This window comes from Seriola dumerili, unplaced genomic scaffold (assembly GCF_002260705.1).
Source record: "Seriola dumerili isolate Sdu_G_001 unplaced genomic scaffold, Sdu_1.0 BDQW01001556.1, whole genome shotgun sequence".
Classification (NCBI taxonomy): domain Eukaryota; kingdom Metazoa; phylum Chordata; class Actinopteri; order Carangiformes; family Carangidae; genus Seriola; species Seriola dumerili.
The window spans coordinates 465,312-486,406 of record NW_019175811.1 but is presented as its reverse complement, the minus strand read 5'-3'; the positions used below and the strand labels follow the sequence as shown (position 1 = coordinate 486,406).

At 45.5% G+C, this 21,095-nt stretch overlaps 4 protein-coding genes across 5 annotated transcripts in view; 2 read left to right on the top strand and 2 right to left on the bottom strand.

The window, feature by feature from the left end:
- Window positions 1-491: 491 nt before the first annotated feature.
- Window positions 492-3,915, bottom strand: cpb2 (carboxypeptidase B2). The gene is made up of 11 exons (XM_022768378.1): window positions 3,790-3,915; window positions 3,376-3,451; window positions 3,154-3,278; window positions 2,952-3,060; window positions 2,705-2,806; window positions 2,490-2,594; window positions 2,276-2,386; window positions 2,079-2,178; window positions 1,518-1,720; window positions 1,147-1,231; window positions 492-1,069 (listed from the first exon to the last, which is right to left on the bottom strand). The coding sequence occupies exons 1-11, from the start codon at window positions 3,852-3,854 to the stop codon at window positions 855-857; spliced, it is 1,296 nt and encodes a 431-aa protein (XP_022624099.1). The 5' UTR covers window positions 3,855-3,915; the 3' UTR covers window positions 492-854.
- Window positions 3,916-4,216: 301 nt separating this feature from the next.
- On the top strand, window positions 4,217-8,646 carry LOC111238722 (GDP-Man:Man(3)GlcNAc(2)-PP-Dol alpha-1,2-mannosyltransferase-like). Its single transcript, XM_022768375.1, has 5 exons — window positions 4,217-4,301; window positions 5,012-5,233; window positions 5,502-5,873; window positions 6,187-6,752; window positions 6,852-8,646. The coding sequence occupies exons 1-5, from the start codon at window positions 4,255-4,257 to the stop codon at window positions 7,133-7,135; spliced, it is 1,491 nt and encodes a 496-aa protein (XP_022624096.1). The 5' UTR covers window positions 4,217-4,254; the 3' UTR covers window positions 7,136-8,646.
- A 402-nt stretch (window positions 8,647-9,048) lies between these two features.
- Window positions 9,049-11,069, top strand: spp2 (secreted phosphoprotein 2). Of its 2 annotated transcripts, none has more exons than XM_022768381.1 (6): window positions 9,049-9,228; window positions 9,308-9,435; window positions 9,557-9,679; window positions 10,337-10,444; window positions 10,628-10,676; window positions 10,872-11,069. In XM_022768381.1, the coding sequence occupies exons 1-6, from the start codon at window positions 9,144-9,146 to the stop codon at window positions 10,988-10,990; spliced, it is 612 nt and encodes a 203-aa protein (XP_022624102.1). In that variant the 5' UTR covers window positions 9,049-9,143; the 3' UTR covers window positions 10,991-11,069. The 2 variants fall into 2 exon arrangements, with proteins under 2 accessions (XP_022624102.1, XP_022624103.1); XM_022768382.1 differs by having other exon boundaries at window positions 9,061-9,228; window positions 10,821-10,963.
- A 1,974-nt stretch (window positions 11,070-13,043) lies between these two features.
- The window catches only part of LOC111238733 (ras-associated and pleckstrin homology domains-containing protein 1-like), a 37,344-nt gene continuing 29,292 nt past the window's right edge, over window positions 13,044-21,095 (bottom strand). Inside the window, exons 8-18 of the mRNA XM_022768396.1 lie at window positions 20,340-20,417; window positions 18,524-18,683; window positions 18,095-18,216; window positions 17,636-17,701; window positions 17,390-17,533; window positions 17,011-17,121; window positions 16,797-16,895; window positions 16,572-16,692; window positions 16,238-16,374; window positions 16,026-16,150; window positions 13,044-15,572 (exon numbers count right to left, since the gene is read on the bottom strand). Of these exons, the coding sequence (XP_022624117.1) occupies window positions 13,502-15,572; window positions 16,026-16,150; window positions 16,238-16,374; window positions 16,572-16,692; window positions 16,797-16,895; window positions 17,011-17,121; window positions 17,390-17,533; window positions 17,636-17,701; window positions 18,095-18,216; window positions 18,524-18,683; window positions 20,340-20,417 (3,234 nt within the window). The 3' untranslated portion in view covers window positions 13,044-13,501. The remainder of the gene's footprint in view (window positions 15,573-16,025; window positions 16,151-16,237; window positions 16,375-16,571; window positions 16,693-16,796; window positions 16,896-17,010; window positions 17,122-17,389; window positions 17,534-17,635; window positions 17,702-18,094; window positions 18,217-18,523; window positions 18,684-20,339; window positions 20,418-21,095) is intronic.

The window sequence follows — 21,095 nt, the reverse complement described above, 5'->3', positions numbered from 1 at the left end:
GCCGTTCATGTTATTTATAGCAATGACACTAATATTGATTATTACACATTGGTTTTAATAACTATTATGCAGTTAATACAGTTTAGACACTTGTGCATTACGTGTTGTAGTTGTGATAGTTGCTCTACCTACCAATGACATTGATATTAACTGGTAGCACATACTCATTATAATAACAATTATTCTGACAATTAAGTATTTTTGGGAAGCTTCATCAGAAATCCACTCTACAAGGTAGATATCATAGACATGGACAGATATAAGAGTGCCGCTGCTTCCTGGAAACCCCTACAAAATAAAATTCCGCAATTAGACAACTGTTTCTGTCCAGTTTATGTTTGTACATGGACGTTAAGAAACATTCACACAGCAATTTTTATGTTAATATTTATTCTTATTTTTTACCTTTTACCTAAGTATGGCACATCAATACGAAATAGACTAAGCATGTAATAGTAAACAGAAGAAAGACACTGGCAATTTATCCATAATTTCAATCAGTTTATTCTTTTTTTGTTTTACAGTTTTTATATCCACAATTTCTTCTTGATGAATGAAATGCAGCCAATTCTCTGCACCATTTATATGCATATGTTCATGGTATATGCAAACACTCTTGCAAAGAATCCCATAATATATATATTAGAGGAATGCTACAAAAATATCTCCTTATAGCAAAAAAACACCATGAATAACAGTCAGAATATTCCTAACACTGTGTACTGTGATTGTAGCTCTTACAGGCTCGCTGATCTTTACAGGATAGGGCCTGTACTACAAAAACTGTATAGGCTTCATTCACAAAAATGGCTCAAAATCTTGAACCTTCAACCTTTTACTGCAGGTGAGACTGCTTAGGCAGTTCGAGGAGAACCTGTTGGAGCTTGCGTTTTCTCTATAACCTTGAGAGCAATGGTCTTCACAGCAAGCAGAGCTTCATTGCAGGCCTTGGAAATTAAAGATGGCGGCAGGAGGAACCCATAACGCCCGCGGTCCTGGAGCTCAAATGTGAAGGCGTATTTGATGCCAAGGTTATACGCCCAGTCATCAGAACCACCGGGAGCCAGGTCTGGAGAAAAGACAATGGCAATCATGTACTTTGAGAGTAACTGGACCACCCAAGCTTGGAAAATAAGCCCCACTTACATATTGTCTTTGCTCCAGCACCATATTTGTAGGTGTTCCTATAATATCTTCGGATTCTCTGGGCAGCTTCTTGGACCATCTCAAGCTTGTAAGAACCAGAAAAGCACATTTACTCAAACCATTGCCTTATTTGACATGACACACTTCAGTACCCCACAGATATCATGCAGTATAAAGTCCACAAATACTCTGCAACTGGTTACTGAAATACCCAGCATTTCCACAAAATAGCTCTGAACTTCAGGATCCCACAACTGAGCCACAGTCCATGAAACATGTAAGATATGACTGTAAAACACTCCCACGTGTCCCAAAACTCACATTACTGATGGATAAATTGATCGTTTGATTGATCAGTCCAGACCACTCACCAGGTCATTGTGGTTCTCTGCTTCATCCAAAGAGCAGGAGTATGGGAAGAGTAGCATCTGAGAGTAGGAGTGGATGGTGAGGTAGAGCTGAACCGAGTCCTTGTTTCTACGTAGGAAGTCGGCCACGGCCTGTGACTCTGGCTCCGACTCGGGGAACGCACCGCAGTAGATCTCAGAGCAGGGCTCACAAGAGGCTCCCTCCGCTGGGAAGAACATTAACACATTACTACCAATATATGATCAAACGATAAACCTAACAATGAGCTGAGTTGAATGTGTTCAGGTGTGTGGGGATATTTCTATATTTAAAAGACTCTGTGGTAGTAAGTAATTTTAGTTAGTAAAATGCCAAACAGAGGAAACTTCTTCAAAAATACTGGCCACATAATGAAATAGAATAAGATAATAAAGATGGAAGAACCTAAAGATATGATTTTGGGTCACGGTGGCTCCAGATTTGTTGTGATTGTCAGCTGACTTTTAATAAAAGTGAAGAATCTTGAATTTCTGAGTTAAATGCCTTATGTTAGGGGATTACTTAAATGTGAGAGGAAGACTTACTGCACCAGTTGGCATCAAAGTTTCTGTTGAGGTCGACTCCGATACAAGCGCTGCTCCTGCTGCCCCTGCTGACGGAGCGGTTCTTCCTCCACATCCTGTTCTGAAAAAAAAAAGAAGCATGACTCCAATAGAAATAGCTTCTTTTGTAACTGCTCCAGCACTTAACAATATATCACATCCGTTTCATGTGTTCTTACTGTTGTCCATGTGAACTTGTACCCATCAGGGTTCATAACAGGCAGGACGTAGACATCCATGTTGTCCAGTATGTTAGTAATTTCTTGGTTTTGCTTGTAAAATGACAAAGACTGTGAGAGAAGGTGATTTTAGTGAAACGGATCTGATGGAAAATGAACACGAAGTTATATGAAAATCCCAAACTACCATAGACACTAGACCAAATGTACTCACGTATTGTACAAACCATAAGCAGAAAGCAGGAGAAATCCACTCCCTGGCGTGGATCCCACAGTCAATCCATATTGCTTTCTTATTTGGTCTGTTATTTAGAGACAACTGAGGAAGAGAGAGAGGTCAAACATTCAATCTGAGGTGTGTATCAGACTTAATTTAAAGTGCTAGTGTAAAAACAATCATCTTTATCATCAATACAGTTTGTTCTGTACCTTTAGAACATACAGTGGTCGCTTTTCATATGAGGAGCCAATGAGAATGGCTTTGACCGTGCTGGGGTTGTCCTGTGTGGTCCTGTTTATCCAATAATAGATCTACAATGGAGGCAGCATGTGTGGATGTAAACTGTAACGTACATCTATACATTTCAGTGCAATGCAATCCAGTAGTCTTGTAGTAAACCCTGTTTGAGAAGCTTAAAATGTTCAATTTGTTGACAGGTAAAGATGAAAAACATACATCCTCCAGACTGTGATATCGCTCGTAGAAAGTTGAGCTGCTCCGTGGGTCTGTGGAGTCGTTTTTCGTCTGCATCTCAATCAACTCATTGGCGTTGGCCAGCAAAACCCTATAATAATCACAGAAGCCAATAACAAGACCTGTTTGCACAGCTGCACTGACACATGTAATCCTCGGTGAGTGAGTGTTTTCAGACACATACTCATGAGTCATGCTGTGTTTCTGTAGCACATCCTGGACGGTCTCTGAGCTATTTGCAGGAACAAACAGGTGGACTTGTGTCTCTTCTGTGATGTAATGATGTGAAACAGGCTGCCATAAGGCTGTCTGTGAGGGAAACATGCAGCATAATGATTTAAAGGAGGGAATAAAATCAGAGGAAAACAATCACTGGTTAAAAAAGTGAATTTTTAAATTTTTTTACTTCATATTGGGTGGACACATTCTTCAAGATGTCCACCTGCTCCTGTGTTTTTGGGGTGATTGATAGAACTTGGTCGCTGTGCAAAAAGGAAACAAGACATCAGTTAAATAAATTGCCCCCCCCCCCATGAATGATGGAGACCTCTGTGGGCCAATCAATAAACAAATATGTCACAATGTTTTCACCTAACAGAAATTTGAGGTGTATAATTATCCCCAATTATAGTTAAAATTGTGTCAGTAATAACAAATTAATTGACCTATAGAATTTACATGCGTGTCGATTCACCAGAACATATATGGCATAAAGGTATGTGTTTACATAAGTGTGTCATAACCCATTTTCTTTGTGGAAAACAGTTAAGAGAAAGTAAATACTATCCAAAAAAATAAATAAATCACAGAATCAACTTACCATGTTTCTGTGCAGTATCCTTTGTCCAGATTCATTAAAATAAACAAAATCAAAAGAGCCGTCATGATGTCAGGAACTATACTGGAAATGACAAAGGTTTGTTCAAAACCTTGGGGGTAGGGAGACGATATTGATTGCCACAGTGTTTATTTAGAAGTTAAACTTTACTTTTTTTGAAAGACGAGGGCATAGATCAGCCAACATGGCCAAGAGGGAGTAAGTTAGTACATATTATATATTACATATTATTATATACACTTATGCTATTTGTATAACTTACAAATGTCTGAATAAATGTAGCCTAACTTCAATTGGACTCCTCATCAATAAAAGCTGGAGAGGGCGCTGCAGTTAGACCTCCTCGCCACTGGGTGGCGCCAGACAAGTATAAATAACGGCAGGAAAACACCGAGGAGGAAAGAGACAAGTTGAAAGGTGATGTGTTGTTAGATTTCTGTGGTCAAGATGTCGGGCCACGATCAACTGGTCCACTGTTTGTGTGAATTAACAAGGTAATTATTTTATTTATTTTAACTAACAAAGTATTTAAACGAATGGAAAAAGTCTTAATTGTTAATGTTGAAAGCGTAGTTAGCTTGTTTTATTTTACTGTATGTTGGCTGCTGCTCTGGTGGTAGCTTAGCAACAATACCGGTAAATTATTGACAATATTTCATGTTATTTAGCTACCTCGGTTTCAGTCTTTAGATAAATATAATGGGTTTCCTTGTTTGTTATAATAACATGACTATGAAAACCAAACTCTTAACATTTAGCTAAAGCTTCATTGTCAGCCCCCCCCACTTCAGGAAGCACCAAGGAACACATGTGATATTCCTCTAGACTGCAGTTTATTTTGAGTCTATTCATGCGTTATACACATCTTTGTCACTACAGTATCCTTATAACACCACTACAGCTTGGTTACACTAAAGCATTTGCTGTAATGTTTGTAATAATTTACCATAAAGAGTATTTCTAAATAGAAGCTTTAATCTGACTCTGGATCAGCCTTCTGCAAAGTCTCAGAGAAGCCAAATCAGTCCACATCTTTGAAAAGCATCCATTTGTTTTCTTAGGCTTTCTCTTGATTTACAATCTTTTATTTTCTTCATCCTGTAAGGTACTTTTAACCTCTGTTTTCAAAAGTGCAATGTAAATAAAGTTTGTTTGCTGATTTACTGTTACCCAGAACTCATTGTGTTGTATTTCTGTGTTTCAGGTTACTGTGGAAGTTGCTCCTGCCCCTGGTCTTCCTGTGTGTACTGCTGATCACTGTCCTGGTCCTGCTGGTGCTGGCGGTGCGTTTTTGGCTGCAGAGCAACAGGAACGCGAGGCGGGCGAGAGACGGCCGTCCCACGGTGGCCTTCTTTCACCCCTACTGTAATGCCGGTGGTGGGGGAGAGAGGGTGCTCTGGTGTGCCATTAGGGCACTGCAGAACAGGTGATTTTGTTTTTTAGCTTAAAGGTTTGGTGTACTTACTAATCATTGATTTACTGAATCATTTGAAGATTCAGTAAATCGATGTTTGTAGTTAAATCTGTGTCCATGTAATAACCATGTTTTGACACCATTATAAGCAGCTAAATGGAAAGAGTGAACTAGCTGGAAAAGAAACAGAATCAGAACTGAGTGGAGAGTGAGAGTACAGACATTAAAATACCTTGTGTTTATGTGAAATCTTGCTTTAACATAACCCACATCTGCACAGGTATGCAGACATCAACTTTGTGGTGTACACAGGGGACCTGGGTGTGACAGGCCAGCAGATTCTGGAGGGAGCGCGACGTCGCTTCAACATCGTGCTCCCCCGGCCGGTTCACTTTGTGTTCCTGAGGCACCGGCTGCTTGTGGAGCCCGGCCTGTTTCCTCACTTCACCCTGCTTGGACAGAGTGTGGGCTCCATTTTTCTGGGATGGGAGGCACTGACGGAGTTTGTCCCAGACCTTTATATCGACTCCATGGGCTACGCCTTCACTCTGCCCTTGTTCCGTTACTTTGGAGGCTGTAGCGTGGGGAGCTATGTTCACTATCCCACCATCAGCACTGACATGCTCTCTGTAGTGAGAGAGAGGAACCCCAGGTAATCAGTGTGTGTCTTTCCAAAACAGACATCTCATAATGGTTGCTCAAACAGGCTTATTTTAATACTGTTATGTGCTATTTTGTTTTATTTTTAAAGTCAGATTAATCCATACAGTCATATCATAAGCATTTCTCCAAATACTACACTATATTGCATTTTCTTTTATGCATATAATGAAATGGCCAGTAAAAAAAGGGCCTGTATTGTCCTCTACTGGTGACCAGAAGTAACTGCAGCCCCTCCTGCACAGGCCTTTCCTTCTCCCTTTGAATTACATGACTGGTAAAGTTATAAACTGTTAATGTTTTAGGTTCAACAACCCAGACTACATCTCCAACAATCTGTTCCTGAGTGCCTTCAAGGTGGTCTACTACTGCCTGTTCGCCCTGCTCTACGGCATGGCCGGCTCCTGCAGCGACCTCATCATGGTCAACTCCTCCTGGACCCTCGATCACATCCTGTCACTGTGGCGCGCTCCCAACCGCACCAGTGTGGTCTACCCGCCCTGCGACGTCAGTGCATTCCTGGATATCCCGCTGGAAGACGACGGGGACAGGAAATGCCACTCCATCGTTTCCATTGGGCAGTTCAGGCCTGAGAAGGACCACCGGCTGCAGATCAGAGCTTTCAAGAAGGTTTTGGACAAGAGGAGGACGGGTGCCGGCGGCGGGGAGGCGCTGAAGCTGGTTCTGGTTGGTGGGTGCAGGAACCAGGAGGATGAGGATAGGGTGCTCATGTTGAGGGGGCTGTGCCAGGAGCTGGGTGTAGCTGACAAGGTGGAGTTTAAACTGAACGTACCCTTTGAGGAGCTGAAGAGAGAGATGGGGGAAGCCACCATCGGACTGCACACCATGTGGAACGAACACTTTGGAATAGGTAATTTATCTAACAGAGATTATGTTTAGACTTTCTTAGTAAAATTTCATTTTTAGATGGAAAAAAAAGTGCATCTTCAATCTTGTATTTCCCCTCTAGGTGTTGTGGAGTGTATGGCAGCAGGGAAGGTCATTCTGGCTCACAAGTCCGGCGGCCCCAAGCTGGACATCGTGGTTCCTTTCGAGGGGGGCCAGACAGGCTTCCTGGCTGATGACGAAGACAGTTACGCAGAGGAAATACAGAGGATCCTGGCTCTGCCCTCCGCCAGCCGGCTGCAGCTCAGACGCAACGCCCGTCAGTCGGTGGCTCGCTTCTCAGATCAGGAGTTTGAGGCCTGCTTCCTCGCTGCCATGGAGCCTCTGATGGGAACTCTGGAACGATGAGAAGACGGCTCGTATCTTTATGTGTTTGTGTGTTTAGTTTACTTTGATGCATTTAGGGCTGCATTTCCACTGTAGGGCCGCTGACAAAATCAGAATTGATGAAGAGATGAAACATATGCTTACACAGAGAGCTGCTTGAAGTGGCCCACACATGCTGAGACTGTGAACACGTTTGTTGGCTCACCAATCAAAGCAGAGAGTATCAGGGTTTGTCCTAAAAGCAGAAAGGAGGCAGCATGCATCAGATTCAGAAAAACTGAAAGCTCACAACTCCCAAAAATAGATTGTTACCACAAACAAGTCTATGTAAGGCCATGTATAAAAAAAAATTATTTTTAAGATGAGTACAAATCATCCAGCTTCGGTATACCCGGAAATTCTTTTGTGTATACTTGATTATCCTGTGACATGTCAGTTATAGCTCTTGGTGTATTTTTTACAGAAGTAATTCCTTTGTCAGTAGTTCCTTTTGTTAAAGAGATTATAAAGAGTATATTATTTAATATGGTGATTAAATGGTGTTATGAAAAATATAATCGAATTAAAAATTGTTTACAAGAGCTATAAATCTCTACATTCCCAAAATGTGAAATATTTTTGATATTGATGATGAATGTAATAAACATAATGGGAGTAGATGGTTGCTGTATTCATGTAACCGTTTGAATTTATCACTGTGCTTGTAAATAAACTGCGATCTGACTCAGAGGCATGAAAAAATACACCCAAGAACGTTTTGTATTCTGCCCCGTTTGATTTGGCAAATGATTAAAACGGGCCTGATGTTGAAACGAGCTGTGACAAGAGAGAGGTCAGTGATCCGTCCGAAGGAAGGAGAACCCAAAAAAAGAGATCAGCTGAACTGGGACAAAGAACATAACAGCTTCATGGTGGAAAAACATTTCTCTCATTTTTATTGCTTCATGCACGACTGGTTGTTTTAGAGGTGATATTAAGATTTCACTCGGTAATATTTGTGCTGTTTGAAACTGACCAATAACTTTCTGCTTGTGTATTTTTATTTTATTTTTTAAATAATGCTGAGAGCTGCAACTGCTGCTGCCCTGGTTCACCAACAGAATAGAGGCATTAAAATTTGACTCTGCATATATTCATAACAACACCAAACTGTCTAAATTTAGTTGTAAATTACGGATCATTTACTCCACCCACATAATCAGTAACTCCTCTGTAACTATTTAAGACTGTTAAAAAGAAACGGAATGGTTATTTGATATGCGGTATTAGCCTTAAGCCTTTTATTGACAATTGGGTTGCAGTAATGGAGGCCCCATGTGACCTCAGTCGTATCGAAGTGTCCTTTTTTTTTTGTTGGTGAATCATTTTCTGTATTGATTTACAGCTGTGCTCCCTGTACGCATATTAAACTAATTTAAATACTATTTTTTAATGGCCTATAGTGCTTTAAAAAGCCGCTGACTGAACTGAGTTGAACCAATCAATAAAAGTCACATATTAAAGCCCCTGTAAACCTCAGTACTATTAAATGTTCAAGACTACATAAACAACAGTCAAAGATTTTTAGGTTCTGTTCTATTTATTCAGTGGGGGGGGGTTTGGGTTGAAATCTGCGTCAGCGCGACTGTGGGTGAAGTTTGAACGGATGTGCTGAGCAGTAAACAAAAACAAACCGCCGACTTGCATCAGATTCTGATTCAGATGTCCTGATCTGTGCACGGGAGTACGTGACATCATCATCATCAAGTCCCAAACCCAAACTGAAAATGGTGGGTTCCTGTAAGAGCCCAAGAATCTGAGAAGAAAAAGTTTTGAGTTTGTCAAATGGAGGATCTGAAAGGGAATCCGATTGCTTATCATAGTCATTTAATTTGGCTCGTTGCCCTGGGATCAATAGTGCTGAGCAAAGGTTAAGTAAGAGATATTACGTGAAGGAAGCCGAACAGACAACATTGGAGGGGTTATGGAGGGCGAGAGGCGGTGCGTGGAGGTTTGAGGACAAACGTTGAGCTATTTAGAGGGAAGGTCGATGAATCGTCGTGATACTTTGGTGCTAGTCAGGATGAAGTCGTACATCTGTCTCTTGGCCCTGCTGCAGCTTCTGGGATGCTCAGGTGAGTGGCTTTCTGTGCTCATCATTTGAAAAGGAGATATAGTAACTACAGTCAGTTTGTCACATCCACGTTCCTGCAGGTGCCCCGCTGCAAAACTCAGAGTTGGAGTCCATGGCAACCAGAGGTCTTGAAGCAGCTCTGGCTGAGGTCAACTCTGTGTATGCCATCAACCACCTTTACAGGGTGACCCGAGGCTCCGTCACAAGGGTGAGTCAGCACACACTATTCTTTAATCTTTAAATCTTCCAGGTTGTAATCGATGTGCTGGATGGTGGTTTGACTTGGTAGCAGCAGGTATGTGTCATTTGTGATGTATCATGTATGACAGGTTATTCCCGTGGGCCTGAACACCGTTGACCTGATGATGACGTTTGGCATTAAAGAGACCGAGTGTGGGAAGGCCTCTGGGAGCGACCCGCAGACGTGTGCCTTCAGACCCGGCTTCTTTGTGGTGAGATGTTTAATGTCATCTGGGGTCAAAAGACCTAATTAAAATATTACTATTGTTTATTTGAGTCTGGTGCCATGTGGTTGCATTTTCAATAGAAGAGCAAAAAGCTTAGAAAGTAGTGCCCTCACCCAAAGTGACATTAATAACCCCTGAAATTTATGGACTAAAATACTGGTTCCCCACCTTGGGCTCCAGATCCTGATCCTGCCTTTTTTTTCTGAATTACTTCATCGTTTTCCCTTTTCAGACCTCTAGAAATTAAATAAAGAAATAGAAATTCCTCACAACCAGTCGACACATGGAACCAGACGCAATTAGACCTTTTGTTTTAAGGGTTTAACAGAAAAGGCTGCAAACCACTGGACTGAAACATATAAAAACACGTGTGTAGCCCTTTAATGCTCTGCACCAACCTACAGATGATCAGTTAAAGGCTGGTATGTAGTGTTGCATGTGAAACCTTTCACCGTGAAGGCCTGGTATCTAGGTAGGACGCATGTTGACGGACTGATTGTTTGCATTGGCATGAACGCACAAGGACAGAATTTGCTTATCAAGTCTGTTCTGCCTTGATGCCGTGGGACGGTGACACGCGATCAGTCTGAAGCTAAAAGCAGCCACAACAAAACGCTTAAATGAGATATTTGCTTTGCACAGAACACCCTCTCCTGCTCCAGCCGGGTGAGGATTTCTGCGACCTCGACCCAGGTGGTGTCGGCCAGATGCGGCCGTGACGGCAGCTCCAGCTCAGAGTCCAGCGAAGAGGTGAGGACGCAGACGGAGGTGGGCTAAGAGGGGGAGGGAAGGGAGGGATACTGGTGGAGAATAAAACTTCTATTTTCCCCAAGCACATTTTTCCATATTTGATAAGCTTCATAAAACAAATTAGAAAAGCTGAGATTTCCAATCAGTCTGAGCAACAATATAATGGATGTCCTGATTCCACAGATGTTCTCAAGAGGGAGACAACACTTCATTATCCCATTGACAAACAGAGGTAAGTATTAACTAGTATTTTTTAAACTCGTGATGGTTACTGACGTGTAAACATCTAAACTAGGACTTGAAAAATAAAGATTATGATACTGGTTTTCAAATATTCATGGAGCTGACCTTCAGTATCTCTCTGTACATTCACCAGTGTGATGTTCAGCGCACGTAACTGACCAGAGCACGGGTATGTTTTCAACAGTCCCGGCTCCTTCCGCACCTTCTCCGCCTCCGCCTGCCCAGTCTGGTCGCTCCCTCCACAGCACCCAGACGGCGGACGTGAAGCCCAGGGGAGACGCTTTCAGCAACTTCCTGGTGTGAAGGCTCGGCTCGCTCTGGAAACATTTTGGTGCAAATCAGAAAACAAACTTGAATTATTAAAAATGATATTTGCATATTATGGTTTGTGTCCTATTTTTTCCCCCCCTGATATGTATTTGGGCAGTGACTGATCAGTGAACCATATAAGAAAAACTTATCTTTATATTTCAATAAATCGTTATTTAACCTTTTCTATTTGATTATAAAAGGCTGTTCCTCTATCCTACAAATGATAAAGTGTAGAGCAGAATAAAACCACTAGAGGGAGTGTGAGATCCACTGATCAAACAATGACTGTTCCCATTTCAACCCCTCTGCACCTGAGCTGTGATGATGACGGTGCTGAGGTAAATTCCCAGTATAAATGGAACAAATGACGACTCTTGAGACACATTGATGTCTGGTTTCAACATTTATATTGTGATTTGCAGTTTATATGCAAGAGGACACGTTTACTCCATCTGTAACCATTTTTCTTCATTTCAGTTCTATTTCATTTTTGGCCCCATATGTTCACATCAGCACACCAATAACTTACATACTGTACTGTAGCAAACAATCTTGTTACGGATGATGATACTCAGTTATAGGAAATGGTACAACTGCCTTCATGTGGCAATCACACGGCTGTGGCTGGAGGAATCCACCATGGATATAATCACTCCTCTGAGCTTCTCCACAGCAAGCGTTTCCCACACTAAAGCCAATTGAAAACCAGTTTAAAACGGTGTGAAATATTCATGATATGATCATCCCGGCACACGAGGAACATGTTGAGATTTGAGCTCCTTGAAGCGCTAGCACCCTAAAAATGAAGGCATTGCAGCTATAGGAATTAAAACCCTTCATGATCCACTCTCTAGATACAAAAACCAAGAGATAACCTCAGTCCCCGTGCACTGAGGGCTGAAGCAATAATGGCACCATGAAGAAACAAGATACGACAGACACACAAAGTTGAAAGCAACATTCAGTCTAATGCCACTCAGATGATTTCTGTTATTGACTACATGATTTAATGCGCTGTACATTAACCAGACGAATGTGTCTTATTCAACGGGATGAGCACACTTCACCGGGCCGAAATCCAATCCGTACTTCTTACTACTTCCCGGATCGTGACACCGTGTGATTTAAGAAGGCGGCGGCGGCGGGGGGAACCAATGGTAATGGGGGTTAGCAGCTGCAACTGTACAGATACAAACTGAAGGATAAAAAGGTCCAAAAAATCTAAATAAAATAAAAAAAAATCAAGCCAACGCACAGGGAACTCACACAGTCCACGAAGATACACCACCACAGGCCTCCCTCTCCGTTTACACAAGTCCATTATAAGTTTGCATTAAATTAAAAAAAAAAAAAAGCATAGTTTTTCTCCAGTTGCACAGTCCAGACTCTGCTGAGCCTTTTGGAAGAAATCTCCTCTCCGCTTTGACCTCTGTGCAAGACTTTGGGAATAAGGCTTCCTTCTGATTTGCATTTGCCAAGTGGTGAAACAGTCTAGAAATGTTTGAGACAACACATTTTTTTTTTTTTTTTTAAAGTTTTAGCTGTAGTCGTTGTACTATTGAATCATTACCTTCATGTGTGTGTGATTCATTGTGTCTTAAATACGCCTTCCATATACATTCCATTGTGCCCTACTGTTTTGATCCTCTCTAGACTTTTAGTTGACCAGCTATTTAAAAGACAGACTTGTAAAAAAAATCCTTCCATTTATCAATCATTAAATAATTTCATATAAAAGCAAACCGCTCCACAAAGGCCTTTCCTAATGCTTAACTACTTCGTCGCCATGTAGTCACACATACATGCATGCACGCGATGCATGTATGCATATTCAGTCTCAGTGTCTCTCTCTCTCTCTCTCGCTCTTGCACATGCACACACGCTAGAACAGCTTCGTGTTTTACAGCTTGTTGTTACATGAGGTCCATGCAGTATCAAAGCAGAAAGATCCTGATGTGTTTTTGTTTCCATGGTTTTTTTTTTTTGTTGTTGTTGTTGTTTTGTTGGGTTTTTTTTTTTTTGTCTCCAGTACGTGGCACAAACTTATGGCAAAGAAGCAGATACATGGTTTGGCTCAGACCTGGATCCAGTAATATTTGCACAATTCTTATTAGTGTTTATTTGAATCTGCTTGGTGCACCAGGATGGGTGGGGTTTACCATACCGGGCGATACAATATGTTCCAGAGAGTTTAGAGAATCGCAGAAATGTTCTTTTCTACGACCTCAAACTTACCTGCTCCGGTCTTAATTGTCCCACTATTGTAAACCCCACTGACCCAGAATGCCAAGCGTGTTCAAAAAAAAAAAAAAAATGCAATAATTAGCAAACACTAATTGACCGCGGTCTGGTTTGGGTTTTCGTATATACACAGTCATCTATTTATCGTTGTGAAGAGGACAGAAGGAGTCCAGGAACTCGCTCCCAGTTCACGTCCATATATTCTTTCATTGTCTTTTTTCATCCATCTTCGTCGCGTCCTGATCTCCAAGTTCGACACTCTCAAGTAAGTTTGGTGGTGTCCCCCCGTTTGGGTGGTGCAGGTGGGGGTCCTCGTCGTAGTGTTGCATAGCCTGAGATGTTTCCGGACATGTAGCCACCGTTTCCTCCGTTGCTTTGCTTTCCTTGGTCCCCGAGCAGCTCGGGGGGCGGCGGAGGCAGCGCCATGTCGTCCATGGTCCCCGCGGGGTCCAGCTTCCCAGAGAGGCCGGCAGAGTTGAGAGAACCCTGGCGACCCACCGACTTTCGCTTCAGTGTCCGGTTGAGGTCCTCCAGGAAATTGGGCTGGCCCGAGCTGCCCTTCGGGGAGGTGGGTGGAGGCGGCGAGAGTGGAGGGGGCTCCGGGGTGGTGTTACTACGTCGCGCCAGTGTGGGTGGAGGGGTCTTTTTCAGTGAGCTCTTTCCCCATGTTGAGTTGCTGACGAGGGAGACCGGTGGAGGAGGAGGCGGAGCTTGGGGCTGGGGGTTGACCACGGCCACCCTCGGAGGTCCGCCACTATGGCCATCACTGCCAGGAGGAGGAGGAGGAGGGGGGAAGAGCTCCGAGGCCGGGGGAGGAGGAGGGAAGTAGGCGCAATCAGGTGGTGGGGAAGGGAAGTCGCCGCTGGACTGCTTCGCCTGGCCCACTTTGGCCTGGAGCGCCAGGGGCAGGTTGGACAGGTTGAGCTTGCCTGGTTTTGGGGGAGCAGGGGGTCCAGCTGAGTGGTCCTTGGAGGGGGATCCAGTAGAAGAGGAGGTGGGACATGGTGAGGAAGGAGAGGTGTTGCCCTGCGGAGCAAACTTGCTGAGTAAGTTCCTCCTGGATTCCTCATAGGAGGCTGAGGCGTTGTCCTTGATGCTGGAGTTCCTCTGAGGGGTGGGAGGAGGTTTCTTGCCTCCAAAATTGAAGGAGCCAGAGGGCGACCTCCTCATGGGGGAGCCCAGGTTTCCAGGAGGGAGGGGAGGAGGGGGTGGAGTCGGGCCTGTAACAGGTGCTGGAGGAGGCGGCGGAGGAGGGGGTGGAGCGGGGAAGCCAGCGTTGCTGTCTGGAGGAGGAGGAGGGAACTCCGGAGACTGCGGCTGCTGGCCCCCCCCTGGCTGCCATTTTGGTTTGGTCTTGACTGCAGGTGGGGAGAGGGGGGCTTTGGGGCTCTCTGTGTGATTGGCGACCTGGGATGAAGCTCCTGGAAACTGACTTGCCAGTTGTTTCACCAAAGACATGGTGGGAGGGGCTCCCGTGGAAATGGGCGGTGGTTTAGACAGGCTGTGTTGCTTGGGCAAAGTCGGAGGGGGGTGGCTGGGGGTGTGGCCCGCCTGGAGGCTGAACTGCTTCTTGAAGGGTGCAGGTGGAGGCGGGGGTGGTGGTGGTGGCGTTGGGCCCCCTAAGGCAGCGGGAGGTGGGGCAGGAGGGAACGGTGCGACAGGTGACACGGGCTTGGGGGCAGTATGAGGGACAAAGCCTGGGGTGAAGGTTTTGGGTGGCGCTGGTGGTGGCGCAGGCGGGGGTGGAAACTGGGCTGGCACTGGGAACTGCTGGGGAGGAGGAGGAGGTGGTGGCGGGGGTGGAGGTGGAGGAGGTGGAGGTGGTGGAGCAGGAGCCGGCGGTGGGGACTCCTCAAGGTCTCCATTGGGAGTCAGGAGGTCCCGCGGCGGGCTGGGAAACCTTTCCTTCAGCACCTGCTTCAGCCCGCTGGGGTAAACAGGCTGGCTCATGGGAGCTGGTGCAGGTGGGGGTGGAGGGGGAGGAGGAGGAGGAGGGAATGCTACTCCGTTGGTCTGTGGTGCAAACAGAGGTGCTGGGGGTGGAGGAATGAAGGCAGGCGGGGCAGCCGGGCTGGGAGGGCCCAGCTTCAACACAGCCATGGCTGACCCAGGGGTTGGCATGGATGGTGGAGGGGGAGGAGGAGGCGGAGGGGGAGGTGGGACATTAGTCCTTGCCGCAATGTGATTGACATTGGGTTTGATGGACACCAAAGCTGTGGGCGGTGTCGGGGCCGGGGGTAGAACTTGCTGAGCTGTGGCGTGGAGGTGACGGGGCAGCTTGTGGTGGTTGGCGTCCTGGGAGGCCTTCTGGTTCTGCAGCCTGGTGATGGTGCTGTACTTGTACATGGTGGGGGCCGGCGAGTGGTGTGACACCATCTGAACCGGCGGTGGAGGAGGGGGAGGCGGCGGCGGCGGAGGAGGTGGGGGTTGGGGAGCAGGCTGCTGCTGCTGCTGCTGCTGCTGCTGCTGTGGGGGCATGTGGTTGTAGCTGCTGATGGTCTGTGGCGGCGGCGGCGGCTGCTGCTGCTGCTGCTGCTGCTGCTGCTGCTGTTGCTGCTGCTGCCGCTGCTGCCGCTGTTGCTGTGGAGACTGTGGCGGCTGCTGAGGGCGCTGAGGCGACTGGGTCGGTGGCTGGAGGGCCTGTTGAGGAGACTGAGGCTGGGGAGGCAGGTGCTGGTGCAGTGGCTGGGTCGGTGTCTGGGGGTGCGCTGATGGGTGCTGGGGCTGTGGTGGGTGCTGCTGCTGGGGCTGTGGTGGAGGCTGAGGCTGAGGCGGAGGCTGGGGCTGGGGCTGGGGCTGGGGCTGGGGAGGGGGCGTCAGGGCTGGGTGGTCGACTGAATGCTGGCTGTGATGGCGGTGACTGTGGGAAGCATGCGGCAGGGTGGCCCCTCTGGATGCCTCCATCCTCATCTGCCAGGAGAGATTGTCTGTTAGCTCAGTAAAGTGACATATTTTCCTGAATCCATGTCTTTGAGAGTCTTTAACAGGAAGACGTACCTTGGAGTTTTCCTCGATCTGGGTGCCTCTCTTCCAGGCCTCAGAGAAAATGGAGCTCACCACACTCTGGGACCGGCCATGAGAGGAGCCTGTGTCCACACCACTGTCTGAGTGGCCTGAATGATTAGACTGGGACTCTGGAAGCACGCACACACACACACACACACACACACACACACACACACACACACACACACACACACACACACACACACACACACACACGACAGTAAGCCTTTAGAAACTTCTATATTTTGCAGTATGATGCATGAAAAGTATGGAAAAGACAATGAGTTATGTGTCTTTTGTGTGGGTGATTAAACAACAAGCTAACCCGGTATGCTGGCAGAGCTGGAGCCGGATCGGATGCTGGCGGTAGAGAGAGACGACCAATCGTAGGCGGCCTCTGTCCTCTTCATTGCTTCCTGGTAGTTCACGTATAGCTGCTTTCCATACTACACGCAAACACACACACATGCACAACGGGAAAGAAGTCAATGACATAAAATCAAAAATCAAAACCCCCAATAAAAGTTCAGGAACTCAGGTTTAGATGTACCTTGGCGATTCGAATCCCATTCACCCATTGGTGCAGGGTCCTGACATCATCACAGCACAGATACTTGATGTACTGTGACTTCTTCTGGATTTGTGGATGCTGCAAAAAGAAATAAATATGCATGTATTTTAATCTCCATAGATGCCTCCAATGTCCAGTGGCAAATAACAACATCTTTCTCTTAATGAAAAGATTGCATGTGATATGTAATTACCTTCAGGGCCAGGCAGTAGTCAGTAGGAGCCTTGTATTTGCTGCGGTAGTCCTGCCCGTAATACACGTTGACATGGTCCAGCTGCAGGAAGCACACGAGATCTCTGGACGCCTGCAGGGAGGGAGAGACAGGAGGCAAGAGGACGTGTTGATCACACGGCTGATTGCAAAAGGACCAACATCGACTGAAGCCGGAGAAGTCACGACGCAGTCCGTGAAGCGAGAATCACTCATACCCGAGGAAGTGTCACAGGTTTCCAGAATCAGTGTGAATTTCTAATCTAGTTTTGGTTCTCATAACCTAAACTTCACATTTCTGTTTCCCCATCATCCATTTTCAACTGTGTTGCCTACACTGTACCACCTTGGGTCTCACTGACCTTGGCTTTGCCCTTTGGGACGTAGTAGATCCCTGAAGCCCTGAGGAGGAAGTAACGCTTCTTCCACGACTTCTTCCCGTCCTCCTTCAGCCACAGGATCCCCTCGATCTCTGGCACAGACACTGAGCCGCCACAGAAACACTCCTGAGGAACACACACACAAACACAAACACACACACGGGCACAAAATTAATGTTAAAGTTTAGCTTGTAAGTAATCCTCTTGTTCAATTGATAGGAAACTCACCTCTAATAGAGCCTCTTTATTCCTGTCAGCCATTTCTGATGTCTCCTTCCGCCCCAATAAGTAGTTCTGGAAATGATTGAGAAGAACAGTGAAGTGAATAGAGGACAGGGAGGGGAGAGGAGGGTGTGTGTGTGTGTGTGTGTGTGTGTGTGTGTGTGTGTGGAGTTGGAGGCTCACCTCCTCTTATGTTAAATAAATTATTCACCTTTACTCGCTTTAGAAGCTTTGACCTACTTCCAACTCTCCTACACAAACACACTCCCTTGTTCACTCCCCGGCTCTCTCGCTGTGCAGTCACTGAGCATGCATAAACAATGTGTTTGTGTGTATTGCATATGCTTTGGGCATTTACACGCTGAATGCAGAGGCTGCTACGTAGGGTATTGAGAGGATGATCCGTCCTCACTCTGCTGTATGTATGTGTATGTGTGTGCGGGTTGAAGTGTAACGGACGGTCACCTGAGGGTTCTTGAAAAGAGCGTATTTCTCGATGCGTTCAATGAACATAAGTTTGTTGTGGCTGTCCCGGGTCCAGTTCAACAGATTCTCCACCAAGTTCTCATGATCCTCAAAAATACGCTCTAAGAAAACGACAGTGAGGGAGGAGAGAGGAGGAGTACAGTGAAGATAAGATGCAAGACATGCAGTTTTCTTGCTGACCTGCAAATGTGCACTTCATTTCCTCCCGCCGGGGATTTCTGTTTTTTTTTGGGTGGGGCAGAACCGTTAACTGTAAGCCTCGCAATTAGCTTGAAGCCACAAACAGTGACTATTCTTAGACCACACATAAAAACCTGTCTGTATGCCGTACTGTGCGACTAGAGCGAACCATAAACAATGTTTCGTTGACTCAGGTGTGGCGGAAACTATCTGCCGCTCCTCCCTTACCCATCTGTAGCTCGGTGATGGTTTCCACAAGCGACCAGTCGGGGCTGTAGCCACAGTGAGACTTATCCAGCAGGCTGTCCAGCACCTGCCTGACTGTCTGCCGCTCATCCACCATCATGGTCTTGGAGCTCTCATCTGACATGTGGACCCTGATCACCAGCTGAGGAAGAGAAGACAGGAGAATGATGGGAGGAAGGAGAAAAGAGATTATTATAGCTATAATAATTACAATTTATGCAGTGGATCATGCACTTCCTTTGATTGAGCATAAACAGTGTCTCCACCCACTTAGCAAACTGTAGCATCACAATTTTCTCTGGACAATTCTTTAAAAGCCTCTGGGGAATAATTTGCAATAATTTTATGTGAATATAATTTAATGCCATAACAGTTTTTGCAGTAAAAGTGCACCTCAATTAAAGCTGCACAACCTGGTTGGGAACAGGCGGCTTTAATGAACCGGAGGGAGGAAATCTGATCATGTGCTTGTAAGGCTTGTTTCAAATGCTTCTAACTATTTATGAGTCACAAGAGTCACAATGTTGCATATACAGCTACTAAAATCCAATAATCTAGCCAAGGCTTCGTATCCACAGGCAAAGTAAAGTCCTCCATAACAAGTAAGCTTAAACTAAGCTGAACGTGACACACACACACACGTGCCAAATCCAGCCTCACACAATCACAGCCTATATAAGACATATCCTGGTGTGAAATCAAATAAAGCCCTATATTCCTTGACCTCATGTTTGTCCCCGCCCATCAGGACCCAGATATCCAATCAGTACGTGGGTGCAGCTGATTGAATAGAGACACTGACAAATAAGAATAACGGGGGAGCTGTGAGACTCAGACATGGGGGAGTCTGACCTACATTTCTCACAGGAGAACCCCCTAAACTCCCCCCCCCCAGTCTGGCCGAAAAAATCAGAAATAAACAACACAGAAGAGTAAAAGTGAACCAGAAAAACCCACAAGAGAAAAGTTCTGAATCCTCTAAAACTGCTTCAATGTCATGAATCCAAAATATAGTAAATGGTGAGGCCTAGCTAGTTACATAAAATGCTGACAACCACATCACTAATAATTTAGCACATGATAGAATTCTCCAGAGCTGAGGGTTTTTTTTTCCCACATCCCGGCTGTACCAGCGCTCTTTATCTCGTCATATAACTATTCACTTGGCAGAGTGAAGTCTAGCCCTGTTTGGTGAAACACTATTCTGCCTCAGCTATTCATTGCATGTTAACAAAAAAAAAAAAAAAAAAAGGGGAAACCATTCTGCTAAATGACATCGCTCTCATTCACAGAGACAGTTCATTCACTGGGCGGAAACACTGGTAAAAATGGCCTGCCTGTGGAGTCCCATGCTGACTTCCCAGTGGAGACATGGGCTTTCAATGGAGCCAGGCGCCCCAGTTGTTCACCGAAAAGCAGCACTTGTTTGGTTGGATGCAGTTAAATAAGATGTCTTATGCAAAATGTGTCTGCATTGTCTTGCAACACACACACACACACACACACACACACACACACACACACACACACTGCATCTTTTTCTGAAGCCTCTGTCTGATATCTTGCTCCCTCCCCATCACACAACACACACACACATATATAATCAAACACTGCAATGACCTATTTTCTCTGCGCTTCATCGCCTCGCTGTGAATGAAGTTCACAAAGAAATGCAGCGTGCAGTGAATATGACGAGACAGCAATTACTGTATGAGCCCGAAAAAGGCTTTTTAAAAAGAGAAATCCGAGTCGGTGAGGGAGAGCGTGTGTGCACAAAGGAAAGAGGAGGTGGTCCTACCTTTTTGACCTGCGCCTCCTTGATTTTCTCCAGGGCGACTCGGATCTTCTCTGCCTTCAGTTTGGCAGCTTGCTCCTCCTAGATGAACACACAGGAACACAGTTGAGACAGCTGTCATTCACACACACACAACCAAAAACAACCAAAAAACCCCCCCAAAAAAAACGGTTTGATTTCATAGCCTTGCCTCACCCTCTTCACCCATGTCTTTCATCATTCCTCTGGCAGGAATAAAACATCCTACACACACACACACACACACACACACACACACACACACACATACACACACACACAACTTCATTAAATAGTAAGCAGCCTTCTCAACCGTTTCCGTTTAAATGCACAAGCTTCGGGCACGGTGGAACATGGTGTCTTGTGCAAAGCTCATTTTCCTTCGGGTTGCTTACCTGCCCTCTCCAACACGATGCCATCACCTCCATTCTGCAGGTTGCGTTTGCTTCCACGTGTGTGTATTTTTTTTTTTTAATCACTTATGTGTGAATATATGATCGAGCACAAATGTTCAACGTGATGGTAAAGCACTGCTATTGTGACATTGGTCCGGTGTCCCCCCTCAAATATGGCGTTCCATTTGCTGCCTATGGTTCCATATTGGATTCATATGGAGCTGCAGCAGTTTTCCTTTGATCTCGCTGTACAGCAGAGAGGGAAACAATAGTAGGAGATCCCCGAAGGGCGAGAGGCTGCGAACGAGTATAAGATCAGTTCAGAAAGAGTCTATGCCGTCCACTC